The sequence below is a fragment of the Molothrus aeneus genome, chromosome 7 (assembly GCF_037042795.1).
Source record: "Molothrus aeneus isolate 106 chromosome 7, BPBGC_Maene_1.0, whole genome shotgun sequence".
Classification (NCBI taxonomy): Eukaryota; Metazoa; Chordata; class Aves; order Passeriformes; family Icteridae; genus Molothrus; species Molothrus aeneus.
In genome coordinates, this window is record NC_089652.1 from 32,169,918 (window position 1) to 32,191,003 (window position 21,086).

General features: G+C 39.7%; 1 protein-coding gene across 1 annotated transcript in view; it reads right to left on the reverse strand.

Annotated features, from left to right (window-relative positions):
• The window catches only part of TMEM163 (transmembrane protein 163), an 88,334-nt gene that overhangs the window by 22,073 nt on the left and 45,175 nt on the right, over positions 1-21,086 (reverse strand). The window contains exons 3-4 of the mRNA XM_066553601.1: positions 13,756-13,799; positions 12,565-12,656 (exon numbers count right to left, since the gene is read on the reverse strand). Coding sequence (XP_066409698.1) covers positions 12,565-12,656; positions 13,756-13,799 — 136 coding nt within the window. The remainder of the gene's footprint in view (positions 1-12,564; positions 12,657-13,755; positions 13,800-21,086) is intronic.

A 21,086-nucleotide genomic window follows, 5' to 3' on the forward strand; every position in this document is an offset into this window, starting at 1 on the left:
GTTTTACTGTGGCAAAAGAATTCCCATCCACCTACTTACCCAGAAATAGCTGAAGTAGATAGAAGAAAAAGAAGATGATAACAACAGTGACAAGGGTATTAATAGCAGACAGAAATGCAGACTGAGGTTTGAATAAGCATTCAGTAGTCGTATTTAGCAAGCCTAGCTTCTCCTTTATATGCTGGCTTTTGGAATCCACAGCCATGCAAAATTCATGAGTATAGTACTTCAAGCAAAAAAATACATGTTTTTTGCCTTCTTGAGTGTATTGATTTATCTGCAAAACCACTAAGACACAACACTGCACTGTGTCTTCTTTTAATCTCATTAGCTAGAAAGAAATAATTTCTAACTAGACTGCAAATCATGCAAGATCCAACTACAAATGTAAAAAAATAACAAACCTCCTAAAATTAATCTGAGAAACTGTAGTACATAATAAACAAGTTGCAATTGGTTATTGTAAGCATGCTCTACTTTCACTGTGCTAGACCACAAAAATGTTAATACAGGCCAGCTCACTTCCATCTGCTAACAACCACTGCTGTGTAACTACAGAGTGTTTCCAACTGTACATGAAGGGTGTAAGTGCCAAGGTGCTTGGCAAATGCAACTCCATTAATAACATTCAATTAAATTAGATGAGCAAACTGCCATTTCTAAACAGGTTGAAATCAACTCAGGAGTACCCATAAAAACTAGTGAAAGAGGAGTGATGCAGAAGTGAGGGTGGATTGATAACACAGAGAAGAATTTAAAGCCCTGATAGCTTTGTCCTATCCCTTGACTCACACCTCCAGCACCTCTTGAAGATAATGTCCTTATTTTACAGCCATTTCTACCTGAGTTAGTGTCAGAGGTTACCACTAAGTATCTACTAAATAATTATAGTTATAATTGATCTGTAAAGCAGAAGAATTGATGCTACAGGTTTGACAGGCAACAGAAAAGCTCTAATGAAGAATGCATGAATCTGGAATCTTCTCCAGTCCCATGTAATATATTGCTTCTAAAAAGAAGGAGGAAGAGAGAAAATTTAGTCAAAACATTTTAAAACAAAGTGTAAAAGCTTTATATGTTTTTCAGAAACAATAATCTTTCTGGAATTTTTCAGAATGCAGTATAGTTTGAAAATAGAAAACTATTTCACAGAGGACAAGGTGAGGGCATCTCTCTGATATTCAGGCAGCAATCAACTTTTAACTCAACTACAGCTCAAACTTTCAAAGTTGTTTTTGTTTTTGTTTTTGTTTTTCCTTAAAGCAATGGCCTTTGGAATGCAAGAGTAAAGAAAACTACAAGAAAATTAAATATTACAGATTTAACAGTGAAACCACCAAGCCTTCTTTAGTTTGCTGGAGGTGTTGGTAGCTGATCATGATCTGCCCAAGACTTCTAGATGTGTTTTTGAGGCTGTATTTGTATGTGAAAATCCAGAAGACAATATGAAGTGTAATTCATTGTATTAGAAATTGCCTCATCATTTCAGCATTATTTTGTCCCATGTGGAACCCTCTGTTAAATTGGTTGTACTGCAGCCTCAGGTATTCAGAGTGAAATAATTTAGACTCTCAAAACCATCAAAGACTTTACACAGGTTTGGAGCTTATGTCCCTGCTAGATCACTTCTAGTGGAATCCAGACACCTGTATAAATCTAAAAACAAAAGATTGATTCTGACAATTGAATCTTGACAATTTTCAAAATATGTTTCCTTGAAAGCAGTATTACAACCCACATACAACCCATTTATATTTATACAGCCCTATAAATGCCCATTTTGTACTACAGCAGCCCTGGATATTTCACAGCCATCAGAAGCAGATCAGTGTAACTGCATTACAGCACACACAGCTGCCACCTCACCTCTTCCATCACATATTCCCTGTGTGCAGCTCTAATAGACACAATTCCTCATTTTGATGACAAATTTTCACAACTCACAAGGAAACCAGAAAAGGAAATCAATCACTTTAAGCGCCTGATATTCTTTTCCTTAATCAAAAATTTGTTGCTTTGCATAAGTCAATGGCTTTTAAGCAGGTAGCTATGAAAAGTACTGAGATTCAGGGGCTTCCATCTCCACAAACTCAATTTTCAAGCTGCTATTAGTAAGTTAGCGCTTTTTCCCCTCATTTTATGATAAAATTAATTTCCTAAGGAGAGTAACTCCCATGATCCAATTCATTTGCATTCAGCAGATGCAGCAGAACAGCCTCCTAATTTGTGGATTTAGCCTTTATTCTATCTTAAAGTTTGCAATTCTTTGTAATAAGTCCATACAGATAGTGATAAGACTAAAATTCTGTAATGTTGCCAACATAGAATTGGAGATTAATCTCACTCAGATTTCTATGGTAATTAATCTTCAACATAATGAAGCAATTTTACCTTTAGCATGGTCTTGCCACACTAAACACCCTTTCCATGAGTTGACCCCTTTCAGATAAAGAGGCTGCTCCTCCAGGTGAGCAGCAGTCAGACTGATGTAAGACTGCAGGTTTAGATTCTCAGCTACCTGTTTGGTAATATTTTATAAAAAATAAGTCAATAATAGTAATGAAATTACAAATATATGCTGAGTAACAAGCTTGGCTATAAACAACCTCAAAAGAAAAAAGGGAAAAGCTACACAAGGGTGACTGGAAATGGAGTTTTTCTCCTATCAACTGACTGCTATGAAACAGTCAAGGCAAAAATTTCCTCTTTTTAATTATCATCCCATTCTCTTTCTGGCAAATCTTTACAGCAGCACTGTACCAACGAGGGTTTGCAATGGAGCCCTTGGAAATTCCTCCTTTCAAGTCAGCAAAGGTGGGACAACAGAATTAAGGATTCAGAAAAAATTAGTGATGCATATGAACACAATCTGCAAAAATGTGTCAACTTTCTCCTAGCAGCTCACAGGGAGTTGTTTTGGGGCAGTAGGGAGGGAAACAGGTCTCAGGCACTTGATGGTTTGTCTGTTACAGCCTGGAAACTATTTCATCACCACACTTCCAGTTCATTAAACTAATGCCTGAAACATGATGACACCATGTGGAATAAAACAAGTTTGTCAAGAGCAGTCTAATTACTTCTCAATTTTGTTCTATTCTCCCACCTGTTTCATTCATTGCAGTATCCCAGATTAGCTGACCTGTTTTGATTATATGGGTTATTTCGTGGGGGATTTGGGGGTATTTATTATTCTAACCAAAGCAAAGAGGCTCACAGACCAACAGAAGCGTCTGGGATGGAAGGAACCTCCAAATGTCACCTGGTCCAACCTTTCACAGCACCTGGATGAGATTCTCAGCACCCTGCCCAAACTGCACCTTGGAAACTTCCCACAATGAGGGCTCTGCCACATCCCTGGGGAGGCTGTTCCAGTGATTGATTGCTCTCACTGTAAAAACTTCCTTTTTGGTATCAAGATTGCTTGCCTTATTCACAGAAAACATTTTGATCATTTCAACTGATCTACAGGGGTAAATATGACAAAAAAGAACTAGAAAAAAAATCAATGTATAAAGCACAAGGATTTGTATTCGTATTCTTGAGATAGGAACTCTATTCTCACATTTGCAAAGCTGCCATCTAAACAAGCTTCTGTTCCTCATCCAATTCTCTGGCAGCCACAATGCTGTAAATAAAAGACAATACTTCTAATTTCTGCGTGTATTCTGGTTACTCTACAAGAGCTGGTTTACCCTATTTTAATTCTGCACTTCCTTGATTCTTAAGAATCTTACCACGTTATATTTTCCTAAGAGAAATGAGATTTCCACCATGGAAATTAATAGTGGAACAATTTCTCAGAGAGGCTGTGGAGCCTCCATCCTTTGGAAGTTCTGGAGAGCTGACTGGATGAAGTTTTGAGTGCCTTATTCTGATCTCACAGCTCCCTCTGCTCTGAGCAAGAGCTTGTGCCAGAGACCTCCTGAGGCCCCTTCCAACCTGCAGTATCCTGTGAACCCATTAATTTTTAGCCACAAAATCTTCAACTCTGCAGGCTCTGTCAAGATCTTTCAGTACTAATGATTCCTAATAGCCCACAGAAAAGGAAATGTTAAAATCTCTGCAGGCTGTTTTCACCACTGAAGTGGTGAAAAATATTATTCTGCAAGAAACTGTAACTTTACATTAAAATGAGCTGCAGGCCAATATAAGCTCTAAGCCCAGGAGTAATGTGAGCTTCTTCAGCAAAGCTGAGAAAATCAGTTTTACGATGGATACAGAATTTAATCTCTGGGTAAACCCCCCAATTAAACCTCTAGAGTTTAAGGAAGAAAAAAATATATAAAATTAATTATTCTAATAAAAACTGTAAAAGTGCTAAATCCTGTTTCCCTATGATTAGAAGGGATTTTAGTATTAGTGGCTGACAGAGTGAATATCATGCAGGGAATCATTCAGGGGAAGTCACATGGTGTAACACAGAAGGAAGTTGTCCAGGAGGTTTTTGCTGTCAGAAGTTAGGAAAATATTTTTGAGCATGAAGTATTCACTCACTTTCTAATTCTGTATCTATACTTTTTTCTCAATTTTCTTCCATGTCTAACCCCATGGGAGGAACCCTTTACTATCTCTTTGCCTTGCTGGTACTCTTGTTTTCATTCTTCCTTCCCCAAACCAAACACAGATTACATTCTGTCACTGCTCCTTCATTAATAACTTGGAACTTGCAATAACCTGCTCCACATTTCTTCTGGAGGAGAGGCTGTCAGCCTGTTTAAACACTGGAACTATGGCAGCTCTCACAGCCTCCTTAACACAGCCAAGTGTAAAATGCCAATTACAGCCAGCCCAGGAATCCTCAAGTGCAGTCAAAACTGAATGTTGGAATCTAAAGGATAAGGATTTGGAGGAAAAGGTTCAAATTTGGCCACCAAAAAAAATGATTTTCTGGTGGCAAATAAGTGGGATCTGCTTGGTGGAGATGATGAGAAGCAGGGTAGGGAAAATCTGCTGTCACACAAGTGAGGGATAGGAGGAATTGAGCAAGGGCCACTCCTGCCATGGAAAAAGGGTGTGAAAAGAAGCAGAGGGGAGCCCCAAGCAGCTGAGCTGGGGATGTCTCCAGCAGCACCCTGCTCACAGGCCAGGCACAGCAGGGGCAGGCGGCAGCAGCAGCTCTGTTCTGGGGACTGCACCTCTGTGGCAGCAAGGGCCTGTCCAGTGCACAGCACACTGTGCCACAGCTCTGCTGCTCTTTCCTTTAAATAGAGAATTCCAAATTACAATGCAGCTGTTCACTAACATTTGCTGCTGTTCTGCAACGTGGCAGTCACATTTTTCATGAGGGTGACATCCAGAACTCCGACAACTGTAACATCTGCCTCTGAAACTCATTAAAGGACTTTTTCTAAAAAGAACTAGCCACTGTGACATATTATGGTAATACACAGGCAAAAGATGCAATATTAGCTTCAGTCTTGAGAGTCCTGTCATGCTCTACTGCTAATCTAAAGCTTCCTTGTGTCCAATTAGGCAGTTGTATTAGCTACTGGTGTAGCTTCTCTGTTATCAAGTGTAGCTCCTGGAGAGGTTTTGGACACCAAACTGTACAGAATCACAGCTGTTCAGGGTATTTACACCTGTCTGGTGCTCAGTGAGGAGGGAATGGAGTCAATTTAAGACACTCTTTAAAAGGAACCAAGTGGGCTTGCTGTTCATCACACATGTTCCATAATCCACCCCCAACTGCCAGGATCCAGATCAGCATCATTACAGCTACTCTGTTTTTCTCACCATAAAAATACATAAGCCCAAACTAGATTACACAATAAAGAGAATACAAGTAATAGTCCAAATGACCACTGAAAATCAGTTTTTCAATTATTGTGTTAGAAAAGTGTGTGATATCACATGGTCTAACTTAAAAGACACTGAGGGGAAATGCTGTTTATGTCTGAGACTCAGATCAGCTCTGCTAGGGACCCATTTCATGCTGAAAGTGTTACAGGCCTTCTAAAACTTTTATTATCCCTTAGGATTTCAACTGGTTGCTGCAGAACAGGGCATTTACATACTTTAACATCATGCAGCTGAACTGGGGCAACATTTCCATAAATAATTTGATACTCCAGGTATGGAATATCTACCAGAAAAAGCTAACAGACATTTCTACAACTGGGGGGACTTCAAAAACTCTCAGGACCTGTTTTCTAGCTCCTAGTCTGCACAGGCTCTGCAGCTGCACTTGGAGTACACCTGCCTTACAACCACCCTCCTGGCTCCAGCACTGCTCCTCCCTTGCAGCAGATGATCAGAGACTCTGCCATTCCCCTGAACCTAGAAATTAAACCCTTTTGAGAACTTCTATAATGTTCATTTTTATGGTGATCATCAAACTCCAGCACAGGAAACATCATATCCCTGATTTTATATACATAGGCCTATGTGTAAATAGTAGGCAATAGACACAAATCCTGCTTAATCAACCACCAGTCAAGTAAAAGGAAAGGCTTTCATAGGTTTGGGATCTAGCTCCAGTAAAATCATTGCCAAGTCTACAGATGCCACAGTTTTTGAAACAGATTTTAGAATATATAAATATATACATTTTCTATTTCAAATTTAATATAACTTGTATGTGCAATGATTTTTTTGGGTGTGTTTGCACAAGGCATAAATGCATTTCTGTCTGGGTAAGAGAAAGTTTGTGATTTATTTACTTTTTTTCTGAATATGGGATAATGAATTTATGGAGAAATTATGATGTTTGTTAAATCAGCCATATGAAGCACCTCTTGTATTTGGCACTGTACCTGGATGTAGAATTTTGGCCAAATATCTCAGAAGAAAGAATGATTTAGAAATTTTCAGTGTGGTTAAGAAGAAACTATACCTCTGCTCCTATAAAGCAGATATCCAAGCACAGGTGAACACTCCCTTTGAAATCTCCTTACTTTGAGCCTCATTCTGTAGGAGAGACGTGAAAATGTGCTGTGAGACCAAACCCCTGGGAGCTGAGAACCACACATGAGCTGCAGAGGTGGCTCTGAGCTGTTTGCAGCTCCATGCAGTTGACATTTTTCCAGATCACTTAGGTATTCCATTCACTCATCACAAAAGAGCTTTGCCTCCAGCCACAGAGGTTTGCCCTGAACTGTGGGTAGGTGTGGATTTTGCCATCTGTGCTTCGAGTCTCTTTCATGTGCATGGTATAGATAAAATTATCCACAGTTTTTTCAATGTGACTGATATGTTGGGTCTGAACCCAGAGGATTATTTTCATTCAACACTACCTAAATAGACAGTGCTCATTTAGCTGGGTTAACCAGTACAGCAGAGCCAACCCTCACATGAAAATTTAAATACAATAGAAATACTGAAAATTTGGGTGGTTTTATTCAATTCTGTGAACCAAGAGAGAACATGCCCTGGAACCATCTAGATCAATATGCTTTCTTTTAGAATCAGAGGAAGAGAGAAGAGCCAGACCTAACTTTGCAGTATGACAGCCATAAAAGGTGGCTTCTAATTCTTTCAAGCTTTGAGTGCAAAAGTAGGATACATCAGAATCCCCATATTCCCCATATGCCTAATTGTAATGCACATATATTCAGTATAACTTCTGCAAGACTCCCCATGGCCAGATACCAGGGTAAATATTCCCAAGTGGTGTCATCTGAACATGAGCAAGAGAGAAAAAAGGGTTACAATTACTTTGGAAGGAGAGGCTCTCTCTCTCTCTCTTAGGGTCTCATCACATTTCCCCATGTGATTTCTCACATAATTTCTGACGAGGAGCAATCAAATATCTTTCTTAGAGACTGCTTTAGCTGAAGCTAAATAAGAAATTCTTGGATTAAGCTGTTATAGCTGTGTTCTTCTGAATGTCAAAACAGGTGAGATCACCAGTTCTTCCTCCCCATAGTTTAGGAATCCATTAAGAAGCAAATCCTCTGAGCAGGCATTCTTCAGGGGGCAAATGGCCTCAGCATCCTGAAGGTACCAAATTCACAGCCACAGCAGAGGTGAGGAGATGAAAGTTAAGTTACAGGCACATAGCAAAGCATTTAGGTAATGTCTAATTGCAAAATGACTCTTCTCTTCTGGAAAAAAGCTTTCTCAGAAGCAGGTGGAGGTATGACAGATATCTGCACCCATGTCTACCACACTGTAGATTTTAATTCCTGTAATTTTAGTATTACTGCTCATGTTTCAGATAACAGCTCCACCAATAGAAAAAAAAGAAAGGACATATCTGCATTCATTATGTATTATGTCATGGCAACATAGAGCACCACAAGTGTGTTTAAAATGATTAATCCACTATATAATTTAATTTTCTAATTAGGTAATTAAGGAATGCATAGCCAGAGACTGAAATACACAATCAAAAAAACCAAGCAAACAAACAAACAGAACCACAACACCAAAATAGTGAAAGAAACATAAGAAATGTGTGTCTTCTGCTCTTGCCATAATCCAGAATGTTCATTATGAGTCAGGATTCCTATTTACTCTGGCACTGGGTTAAGAAAGATGTTGATAGACTGGTTCCTGGGAAACACAGAATTTAACTTGATACCATCAACAAAATAATATATAGCAAACACCAGCTGCAACTGTCAAGAATCACTGTTTTAAATATGCTGTACAGAGTTGGGTTTTGCAATAAAAAACCCAGTAGCCAAAAATCCCAGAATGGATCCCACAGGCATAGGCAAATACTGGGTCCTGTACTGCATTGTACAGAAAAGCAAGATATTTCCAACCACTGTACTGAAAGAGCTCTGGGTTTTAAAGATTTCCCATAAGGCTGTGTACATGTAGTTATTCTGTTTTTCCAATCCTTCCTTTTTTGGTGGTATTTCTCACTTTCTCCTCAGACACAGCTCCTGCACTCCAGCCAAGTCCTGCATTCCTGAATTTAACAGAAGCTAAAAGCTGCCCCTGGCTGTGTAGCCAGTGAGTAGTTCAATATCTTACGAGACATTTTTCCAGTCTTCTATTAAGAAATTTCTTCTACAGCTCTTGACTGAGTTTATTTAAGCACGTGAAAAACCACTGTTGCCAAACCAGTGTCAATAAAGTTGTTCTTCAGCAGATTTATATTTGCTTCAGCAACCCAATAAGCTACCAAGTTGCTAAGGGTTTACTAAAGGGCAAAATATTCAAGGCATTTGTAAACTGGATATGGAGAGCAGCCAGGAGGACCACTGACATTTCTTTGCACGTCTTAAACACCTCAGTCAATTTCAGTTGTAGATTTTCATCTTTAGTGGACATTTCAAATTATTTCTCCGGTTATTTCAGCACTTTTTTCTTTCTTTAATTCCTTGATCATTGCTTTTTGATGACTTGTTCAGCACCTTTACATTTCCTGCATGTTAATTTACAACCTAGCAGTTCACACTGAGCAGATCAAGTACTCATGAACTATGCATGTACTCTGACTCTCTTCCCAGATATCTGTAGTCCTTCCCAACTCTTGCATTGCCTCAAGACCTACAATTCTCTCAAGGACTCTTCTAAAAAAGCATCAAATATTCATCCCACTCCCACATACTCTTTCATTAATGAGCCAGCTAGGCAGAGCCAAGCAGTGTCTCAATCTTGCAGTGGTTTAATTCCTGATCTTGGTGAATGTTTTAGCCTTGGCTTTTCTTTCATGTGGGCACCAATGACACATCCAGGAGCAGTCTGAGCAACAGCAGGAAGGGTGACAGAACTCTAGAAGAGACAGTAAAGGACTCTGGAGCTAAAGGAATTTTCTCATCAATGCTCCCAGTGAAAGCAGAGCTTTGAGATGGCTGAATCTGGAGAATCAACAAATGGTTACAGGGCTGGTGCCACTGCCAGGGGTTCAGCCTCTTCTGAGCTGTGTGTGGTTGACACCCTGGAGGGAAGGGACGAACCAAAGGGATGAACTCTGAAAAAGAACCTTCTCATCTCACCCCAGAAAACAAGAGAAATCAAATGATCTAATAAAAATGAAACATATTAAGCAGAGTTAAGCTCAGCAGGACACATTTGCATGATGGTTTCAGCACTCCAGTTGCCCTGAAGTCAAATGGAAATGCATTGGTTCCTCTGAGCAGAACTTGGCACAGCAAGCATTTCTGTACCCTTGGGAGTGCCAGCCCATCAATGCTGCAGCTCCAACTGCCATATGGCTACAGCTTAGGCAAGACTACGCATTTCTTTCACATCTTAGCATTTGATTCTCAGTATTTAATTCACAGCACATCATGAGTCAGGCTGTATTCTCTGTGCCTTCTCCTGGAGGTGTGTTTTTCAGGCTATCTTTATGTTCTCTCTCAATGACGTCCAGGAGCTGGGACTGACTCTAACGCTGCCTTCCCATGAGAGGCTTTACACTGATTTTAACAGATTTTGGATCAATCTCTTGCTGTCAGGTTTATGAAAGAGGAGGTTTTATAAATTTGCAAAACACAATTAATTGGCAATTCCACTTGGCTTTTGCCAAGGAGATAAGGGTTTTTTCAGATCTGTTAGGATACACAGACAAGTGTAATGTTTAAATCAATAAGAGAGACCTATAAATAAAGAACTAAACTGAAGCCACTTTGGCACACCTTATTCTGGTAAACAGACCCCTGCACTTGGGCAGAATATGGCCAGGCACACAAAAACGGGAATAACACACAGCACAACCTAAGAACCCACACAGTCCAGGAGTCTGAGGGAGGAGGCTCACAGAAAACAGGGATGGTGACAGACCAGGTGGAGTTAGAGGCACATATGATGCAAAGATTGATTATTCATAAGCTGAGCAAGCAGCCAGCAGGCATCATTGCAACATTCTCCCAGTGTCAAGGAGGAAAAACAATTACGTGCAGTGTTTCAAGCTAGAGATTGATTAAACACAACAGGAAATTAGAAATGTGGTTCCCTCAAAAATCTGACACAGTAAGAGCTGCCTCAAGCAGCACAACCATCTCATCATCTCTTTGCTTTCAGTACTGTGGTGGAAACACAGTTCTGGAAACAGGGATAACCAGGCTGCTATCCAGTGATTCATATTCCCAGCACATGGGAACATTCTTTCACTTGATACTGAACTCATAATGAAACCCAAACTGTCTTCAACTAATGGGCATGGCAAGTAATTCACTGACTTAATTCAGTCTTATTAAAGCAGAGGGATTATATGAAAGCAAATTAAAAATGAGCATAAAAAAACCAGGAAAATATGTTTACTATTTTGCCTGTTCACTTTACTGGCTTAGCCACAGGGATATGTTGAGTCCTCTTTTGTATATTGTATTCTTTTAAATACTTTACAAGGTTCACTTGAAAAAGCCCAACAGAAGATTTCAAAAATATGTTAATTGAATGTTGACAGGAATCTCTGTGGACACCCACAAAAGCAAGATGCTAAGAAAATGTCTGTTAAAATCTCCAAATCTGTGCAGGAAGACTAATTTTAATCACATTTTTCTGATTTTATTTTTATGAATCAATGCCACATCAGTCTTTTATGGCCTTTTATTCCAAACTGTTCTGTATGGAGCCCTGCCAGAAAGGAATTCACAGCCCTGGCAAGCTGTTGCATGAGCCTGAGTTAAGGCATGTAAAAATACTGCTTACTTTTTCTCAGTTTTTAGAAAAAGATTGTGAAGATGTGATTGAGACCCTCCAGTGTGGTTTTTTGTTGTTGGTTTTCTGTGGGTTTTTTTTATCCTATCAGTTATGCAACGTTTGGTTTCATCAAGCTGCCCTTTGTTAAAAGGACATCATGAGAGGTGTTTCAGCCCAGAACCTACTGTATCCCCCTTTACTATAAAATTGCAGTCCATTCCAGGGGACAGTTGAACTAATTTTCAGCCAGATGGGATGCTGCCAGAAATGGCAGTACAGAGAAAAACCAAAAACAGGCAAATGTACTGCAATTCTCCACCTAGATGCCCAAAATTCGAATAAGAATTTTAAAACTTTTTTATGCACTAGTTGGAAAAATTCTTGATTCAATCTCCACCTGATCCTCTCAGGTATCATATGAATCACCCATAGAAATGCTGCACGATGATGCAGAACACAATTCCCACTGTGATCAATACTGCACTTCATATGTAAAGACCTTTTCCCCCCGCCATAGGACATATACATCAAACATTTAATATGGAAAAAAAATTTGCTTGCAAAGTAAGCATAAAGAAGACATGCATCATTGCTATACTCTTACTTTTAAAAAAAAGTGATTTATATTCAAACTTCTTGAGAGAAGTACAAATATAATACAAGCATCAATTTCAAAAAACATACTCTAGTAAGAATAATTCAGTAAGATGCGAAATGAAAGATTTACAAATCTATTACAGAGTGCAAATACAGTTCACTTGATACAGGTGCTGCAAGAGAAACCAAATTCCAAAGGCCTTGTCATTGCTATGTTGGCTAAAAAGAAACTGAAAATCCCAACCACGGGGAGGTTTGCCTAAGGAGGGGCTGCGTGTTTGGGAGCGAGCAGTGAGCTGGCAGAAGGAAAGAATACTTGCTGACAGGACAAAAGGCTTTTGTCAAAGCTCTGGAATGTGCAGCCTCCCAGGCCGACACCAAAAGCTCTGCAGGCCCCTGGCAGAGGCAGAAGAAGTGCAGTGTACTCACATGTACTCCCTGTGTGCAGAGTGCACCGCGGCCGCGTTGCTGTAGCGCCACAAAACTATCGCTGATGACAAAACGTCCAGGGTGGCATCAAACTGCAAGAGAGACAGAGTCAATTGTCCTGTGGGCCACTCAGTGTGCCCTGCACTAAGAGCAAAGCATTTACCATCCTGCTGCACAGACACAAAGCAGCTTCAAATAAATCACTTTAATGAGGGCACGATTTACGTTTCTTGAATTGATTTTCATGTTTTTGCCGTGTATTATTGCACAGTGATACACTTCAGAGCTCCAAAAGTCAATGAATGGATTAAAAAAAATTGAATTTTTAATCTATCAGCTGTGAAGAAGTTAAGAAAAAACAAACATCACAGTCTGCCACTGTAGCACTCCAAGAGTTAAAATACTAATACGATCCTAATGCAAAGACTGTAAAGAAATAAGTGTAGAAAAATGCCTGCAGTCACTAATTTCCTGCAAGAGCTTTTGTTTCCAACCAAGAAAATATTAACTTCTTCTCCAAAATCCCACCCAGATTTCATCATACATGAATTTATTATTCTGTATCATCAGCAAAATTGCCATGTTTGTATTCTCAATTAATGCAGATGTGGTGTCAGGAACACTGAAAACCAGGCTTGTCCCATGTCAAACTTCCTACAGAGTCAATCTGACCTTCAGAATTGAAAGCTAAAGATAAATTATTTGATATGAGTCATTGCTTGTCATTAGGAATTTTTTGCTCTGCCACGAATCTGGAAAGTCATGGCAAGGACTGGAGAGGAAAGCTGCCCTCCCAAAGTCAAGAACAGTCTTAGCATCAGCTTCAATGGGAACAGTTCAGAAGGGAAATTCAGAATTTGGTTCAAGTTCAACAACAAAAATGATTTGTAGTTGAGAGATTTTGTATAAGAAAACCATATCTGCTGGATAACATCTATCAACACTAAGGTATAAGCATGGGTTTTAACTCCAGGATGGGATTTAATGGGCAGAAAAGGAAAAAGTATAATTAGAGTATTTTTGCCACCCTTTCCAATTCTTGACTTTAACAATATGTTTTCTAATCCATTATTGACTTTGCACACCTTTCCATGAACTTACCATAAGAAAAAATGCAGTATTTCATGTTCAGAAAAGGCCCTTGGAAAAGAAAAAAAGAGTAGATAATATTTCAATTGCATCTCTACTTACAGCAAATCCAAAGGATGATGCACTGTATCTCATTACGGAGACAGCTGAAGGAAAGAAAATATTATTTAGAATCACTTTAAACTTTCTTTGCATTTTTTTTTCTTTTTCTGCTGTTCAAGAGCTACAAAACCAGTTTTAACACATGGATTTACTTTCACCCAATTCCCACTAGAACAACCTGACCCAACACTTAGAAAATGTCTACAAAAAGACTTTGTGCCACAGGAAATGGTCAGAACACTGAAGAGATTTCTTCCAAAACTGTAATGGGGGAGATTGAGCAGCATTCAAGTCTGCTCATGAAAGAAGCTGTGGTTTACATGCAGATTTTAACAAAAACATTTTGAAACCACAATACCAAACTCCCAGAAAAAACGTAACACATCTCAAAGTGCTCCTTGCTCCAGCCAGGAGTTTCAGGCCACCTGAACTGGATGACAGAAAACCACGCAGGCCCATTGAGACATCTTGAGTGCCATCTTTTGGCAAAAAGCCCAAGGGTAACTCACACAGCCCCCAGAAATGCTGCAGATCCCACAACTCCAGTGACTTCCAACGCAAAAATATCAGGAGGAGAAGTTTTGAGCAGCCCTGGTTTTGACCACATAGTACCTTCTAAAACATAACCAAGACTGAAAATGTGCTAATACCTAGGAAAAAAACACAATTTAAAAAATTTTTACTCCTCACATCCTAGTTTCATCACTTCATTTTCTAATTCTAGGAAGGCTTGTGCCAGAACAAATACTCCAAAAGCCCAGAGGAACAGCAGGGAAGAAGCAGTGGGACAACTCCTCCTCTCCAGCAGGGGAGAGGAGCCTCCTGGAGATGGGACTGAACCAAATGCAGCTCTCAGGGTCACAGCAACCCCAGGCAAGCTCTCAGGCACTGGGCACTCCATCCTTCTTGCTATGTTTTGTGAAGGGCCACCTGAACCTCTGCTCCCTGGATAAACTCACAGAGCTCCAGCTCTTGTATTTAGAGGGCTTGAAAGAAAGCCTAGAAGGATTGATTTGTCTACTCTTATATGAACAGATACCAGCTAACTTAGTAAGAACATATTCTTGTAGAACAAATACCAAATAAACCAAAAAACAGACTCGTCAATGACTTCTGTCAATCTCAGGCTGACAAACCCAATATCTGGTTCTCAGTGTTCATTAGAGCAGCTTGGCAGAAGAGACACTATGATTTGACTGCTCTTTTCAGTAACAGCAAGCTGCAGTTCTGTGGCACTTACCTGGATAAACAGAAATTAAATTCTTGGGAAAAAAACCCTTTTTGTTATGGATCTAAGACCTAGGTGTGGTCATGAGCAAGCCAGATGTCACAAATATTTGGACTTTATCATTACATTTGGCCAAAACACAAAGAAAAGTCATCAAGGTTCCTCTCCAGACTCCAATTTTCTCAAAGCTGAAGGGAATTGAAACAGTGTAGATTTACATCTCCCTCTCATTTTTAAACCATAATCTCCCACACTTCATTCCCTAGGTAAAAAAAGAAGCTGTATTTCTTGGTCAGACTTGCCAGTGATCTGCAAATTTCAACACTTCACTGCATAATAACATATTGCCTATCGAATTTTCATTGTCTGCCTCCTTAGAGGCATATAGTTTCAAAATCAGCAGACATTGCAAAAAAAAATGAAGGGGATTCACAGGTACATAGAAACTTGCAATGTTCCTGTCATTGCTGCTTCCATATGATGCAGTTCAAAGCAACACTTTTACTCCTATTTCTAGCTTACCCCTCTAGTGGAATTAACTCCTCCATTTTTACTCAGTTGCCAGTTTCTTTCCCAACTCAGATCCAGACTTGAAACTAACTAATTGTATGGTTCCTTTAAAAATGAATATGTAATTTCTCTGGTGATGAGCTGCATACAGATAGCTGTTCCACACCTTAAGGATGCTTGAAGGGACATATTTGGTATATTTAAAGCACAGGGAATTCTGCATGAGAACTATTTTTATTTTATGTATTCTATCACAGCAGTAACACACAATCTGTTTGTCCTGAGCTATCTAAAACAGCAGTGAAAAACAAGTATTAACTAACAGTGTCACAACTCTGCTCAAACCTTTTTGCTAATTAGTGAATATGACTAGGAGTGTCATCCTACAACACTAACTTTTAGTGGTAGAAGGCCGTAATAAAGGTAATAAAGAGCTTTTAAGCACTGGAAAGATGTATTTCTATATTATTTATTTGGGTTTATATTTTATACTGGTTTTCTAATGGAATAAACAACACATTTATTTATCTTTCAGGGTCAAATAACAACGTTAAAGCACCTTCAGCCCTGACTTAAGCACATTAATACCTCTAGCTGACAAGTACAGTCATAAAGCCCCCCAGTAAGCCATCTCAGCTTAAACAGGATGTTTGTCCATGATTCCAGGCTCTGTGGCAGTGAAAGCAGCTCTGATATTGGATTACAGGGTATCAGCCAGTACAGGCTGCCCCAGACCAACCACAGCCACTAAAAACAACTGGTTCCCACTGCAGACACTGGAGCTGGACACCCTTGGGGAGGTATTTCTTAGCAGCCAAGCATTTGAGAGCCCTGGGCAGAGGAATAATTGTGGTCCTTTTGCCTCCAGAGTCACTGCTGGGCTTCAGGAGGGCACTGCAGGGATGGGCCACGGAGCTTCTGCTGATCCCTCAGCTTCCCTCTTCCCAAAGTGCATTTTCAGCTATGGAAAGTCATGGCAAGGACTGGAGAGGAATGGGGGGTTTTTCTTCCAGATGGGAATAAAACCCCCCCAGAGATTCCAAGTCTCCACACTGAGCCAAAACAATGGTGGGGAACAAGAAATGAGGAAAGAACAGGGCAGGCAGCATAAAGCCACTGTGAGGCCATGCAGTGCCATGACAGGGGGAGCCTGCTTTTAGCTGTTTTATTGGCTAAATTGGACAAGGCTTTATTACCTCTACAATACAGCAGATAATCCTAATGCATTTTCCTGACATTTGTAAACAGAACTTGCAAGCAGTCAGAAGCTAAAAATAGAGGCAGCACAGTAAGCAACAAATCTGCCTCTGTCTCCACCTGCACAGCAATATCAATTGGTGGAGTCTGCTGGCCTATAGGTCAGGTTTTGCTGGAATTCCTTCGCCCCTTTCAAAGTGATTCCAAACAATAATAATTAAAAAATAGCTTATTTCCCACACATTCTACCCTCAACAAAATAAGGGTTTTATTCATCTGCCTCAGAAAGAAATCATGTAACTAAGGCCTTAACTCCACAGAATAGTTCCAATTTAACTTTCCAGACATCTAGTCTGCCACCAGCCTTTGGCAGGTTCAATCCAGCTCAAATTTGTTCTAGGGTGAGGACCCTGCTGTTAGCCTGGGACTCTCATTTCCTCCCCTGTGCTGGGAGAGCTCCCTGGCACCTTTTTGTACAAAGCTAGGAGACAAGAAATAGGATAGAAAATTAGCTTTGACTCCAGATCTTTCAAACAAAAATTTTGGGGATGAGTCTGACTACAAATGAGAGATGGATAAAAACTGCTCCTCCACCTGTCATAAAAATCTCCTCTTACCTACTCAGAAAGGGAAAAGTTATTTTTAAGCAGCTCCTCTAGATGGGACAATCACTCCATCGTGTTTGCTTTGAAATTGGGCTTTCTGAAAGACAAGCTTGAATGTCAGCACATAAAATACCAAGGCTTCAAAAGCACAGGACCTGCACTCAGCAGAAATCAGTCAGGCAATCTGAACACTGCTGAAAATGGTGGGGTTTTGTCTCTATATATTACAATGCAGATCTTGCAGGTTGTACAGTCACGAGCAAGAGGAACTGGAAGTTCTGCTGAATCAGAAGTGAGACTGAAATGCAGTCTGTTTTCATTGCCTAGTGTTGGTAAAACATCTAAAACTAATGTTACAACAAATATTTCAAAATAAATTCATTCCAAACAGCGAAAAACAAATAAGCAGTTATTCTCCAAAAATCCCTCCCAACAACTGAAGGCAAAGGACAGACATGTCTGAGAATGTTAATACTTGTTAAAAATGCTACTGACCCAAATCAACAGGTGTCTCAGGTGCCTTCTCCCTCCCCCAAAACTCTAGTAGAACAAAATGTAAGGATTTTTATGCACATGCATTAAATTTCTGCAATCAGCATCTACAAATGGCTGCCACACATTCAGTATCTCAGACAGAAGTCTGCCAGATACCTTATCTTCATGGTAGATCCAGAGCTATCCACCAGTGTCATCCTTCTAGATCCATTTTTCTATCCCTAAGTAATTGGCAAAAGTGCAAAAACATTATCTAAACAAAACCCTTGGCTCATTTTCTCAGTTTATATTGCATCATTTAAAGGCCCTCATTGCTGCTCAGTACCACCACACTGTGATGTACCTACCAAGTGAAGCCTGAAGTTTATGCGCATCAAACCTGGATCTTCATCTCATTAAAATTCACCACCAATTGTAAAGAGGTCCCCAGGAGGGTTCATTTTTCCACCTGCCTGGAAGGTGTCACAGCAAGGCTGTGCAGAACGAGCTGCAGGAGAGTCCTGGGAGATTTCAGTCCTTGGGGAAGTTCAGCTCTGGGACTGAGTGAACAAGGCTCTAGAGCCAGACATCAACTCTCCAGCTCTGCCACGCCTGGAGCATCACTCTCAGGCCAAGAAACCACAAAAATCTTCAAGGTATCCTGAAAAAAATCTTGGCAGATTCATCAAGGTAACAAATTTTGCAATTGGTAGTAGTAAAACCTTCCAGGAATAATTTTATTTCCTTGTCTATTATGCAGTTAATTATTTGGCTTGTTTGTTTGGCACTAGTCAAATCTTTAGCAGTTGCAAACTTCCATAACTTCATTTTCTGCAGTGAGATACAACAGCATATATAAGTTGAATGTATTCCTCATTTATTATTATTATTATTTATTCCTTATAATTTTATTATTATTATAGAAGAAAGTTTCAGGACTTTGTTCAAAGATTTTCCCTTAAGTTTAATCAAAACAGTTCTTTCCAGTTTGTTCATGTTAGCAGATTTTAAAATTATTATTATTATTATTATTATTATTATTGTCATTATTATTGCTGATGCCACTATTTTCTATATTAAGTGGTTCATTTTTCAGTATTTCAATTATAGAAGTTTTTAACACCTGTTTTTGTGGTTCTTGGAAAGAAATGCCTGTTCTCCCCTAATTCCCTTTGCTTACATGTTTTTTGTTTCCATTTGAAAGTGATTATCTATTCTACCATGGTGCTCAGCAATAGCAACAGAGAACCAAGAATGGCAAAACTCCTAAACCTCACTTAGACTGCAGATTCACTTCTGTCTGATTTTTTTTTACCTCTCCTTTTGCCACCAAAAGAGCAGCCAGGCCTCCCCTGGCATGTCCCACAAATGGGCCAGACTGGGCAAACTCACAGGAGTGCCCAATCCTGAACTGTGAAATAATCCTGCTACAGAAAACAAGGGATAACTTTCCAAATGATGGAAACATTGGAAAGCACAGTGACCCAGCTGCAATACACAGCAAACTGAGCACAGCAGTGATATAAAGAATCCTGGTATAGAGCCCCTGAATGGCAGAGACACACAGACACTGACAGTAAATCTGTCCCTGATTTCAGAAGAAGAAAAAAAATAATGTCTAGGATATCTTTTAACAGCTGCTGAAATATCTCCTACCCCCAGCAAGCTTTCCCTGCCACCCTTCAGTGAGCAGAGCACTAATAAATGGTCAGCCAGCTATACCAGGGCTGTCCCTTTTCTGTGGCACTCTTTGCCAGCATTGCTGGAGATGAACACCAGGGAATTTCTTTAGGGAAATTTCTTTAGGGAAAGCTGTTTGTAAAGGCAGAAATCAGGCAACTCTGATCAGGCAGAGTTAGCAGCAATTTCCAGAGCTGCTCAGGAGCAATATTCCAGCAATATTCCAGCAAGTGCAAGTGCTCTGCAAAGCACAGGAGAGAGCAGGATCCCTCCTGTCTGGCATCCCACTGCTTCACACACGCCCGTGCTTCCTCTCTCAGGTGCCAACCTTCTGTTTCCAAACAAGATCATCTCAAAAAAAGGGAACACAAATAAATCAGAGCAAAGGAGAACTTGGTCTTTTTGTTTAGTTTTGGCTTTCCAGGGGGCCGGAGCTAAAGGAGGGCCATATGTTGCAGCTCCAGTTGAGCTTTATCAGGATACTAAATGCATATGTTGGCATTTCGGAATAGAAATAATGAAACTTTTAGGTCTATAAAAAACCAGCTAGATATGTGGTGCAAACTCTCTGCAACTGAACATACAGGTGCATACTTTCATCTGTTGTATTTCAAATGGGGTCACTTGAAATGCCCAAAATAACTCACTGCAATGACATTAAAGCACATTGTCTTTTAATGAAATTATGTATTATTGATGCCCCAACTCCAAATATAACAACTGAAATGGCCTAGAATGCTGCAAATGCTTGTAACTGAACATTTACCAGGGAGGTTTTTGCAGCTTATGCCTACAGTCCACAAGCTTTGTAATTTCAAGCCTGGAGTGAGCTTCCAAAACCAAAAGATCTTGGACCCTGAAGTGGGACAAGGAAGGAGTGGTACCTTGGCTAAAAATCCACAAATTACCACAAATGTTTGGTGATATCAGAAACACTCAACAGCTGTTTCTAAAGCCCTCTGGCCAAGATTTGTTACTTGCTGTTTCCAGACAAGGGTTATCTAGATTTAATGACCTGGGAGACTCTCCAAACATAAAATTTCTCCCAATTTTTGTTTTACTGTCTGGAGGCAAGAGAAGCATTGAGGTTCTACTCAGCACAAGAGGAAAAAAAACCAAAAAACAAAAAACCAACTCGTTTGGGGAGTCTGACCAGTTGATTTAAAACAAAATTAACAGAATAAGCCAGGACACTGAGGTGAAGACCCTTATCTGACCTAAAGGGTTTCTGGAATCTTCACAGGAATTCAACCAACTCATTTTTATAAATATATCCTCAAACCTGTAACAGCTAAGACACTGATTAAACATTTTTACCAGTCATTGAATGTTTTGAATTGTTAATCAAAGAGATTAAACACTGCCATTATTCTCAGGTTCTGGTGAGTTCCTGTCCTGTGGTCACATTAGAAAGATGAAGAGATCCTTTCAAAAAGATAATAAAAGACAGATAATGTACAAAAGCTCAGATGTATTAACATAGAATTTATATGCAAGGATTCAGGCTAACTGCAGCACAGCCAACAATAAATGTATGAATATCATTGGCTGTGCTACTGGCTGTGTATCGGTGTCTGTAAGAAAAAAATATTGTTAATAATCTTTATTTAGAAGCACAGCACACCCAAACATATATA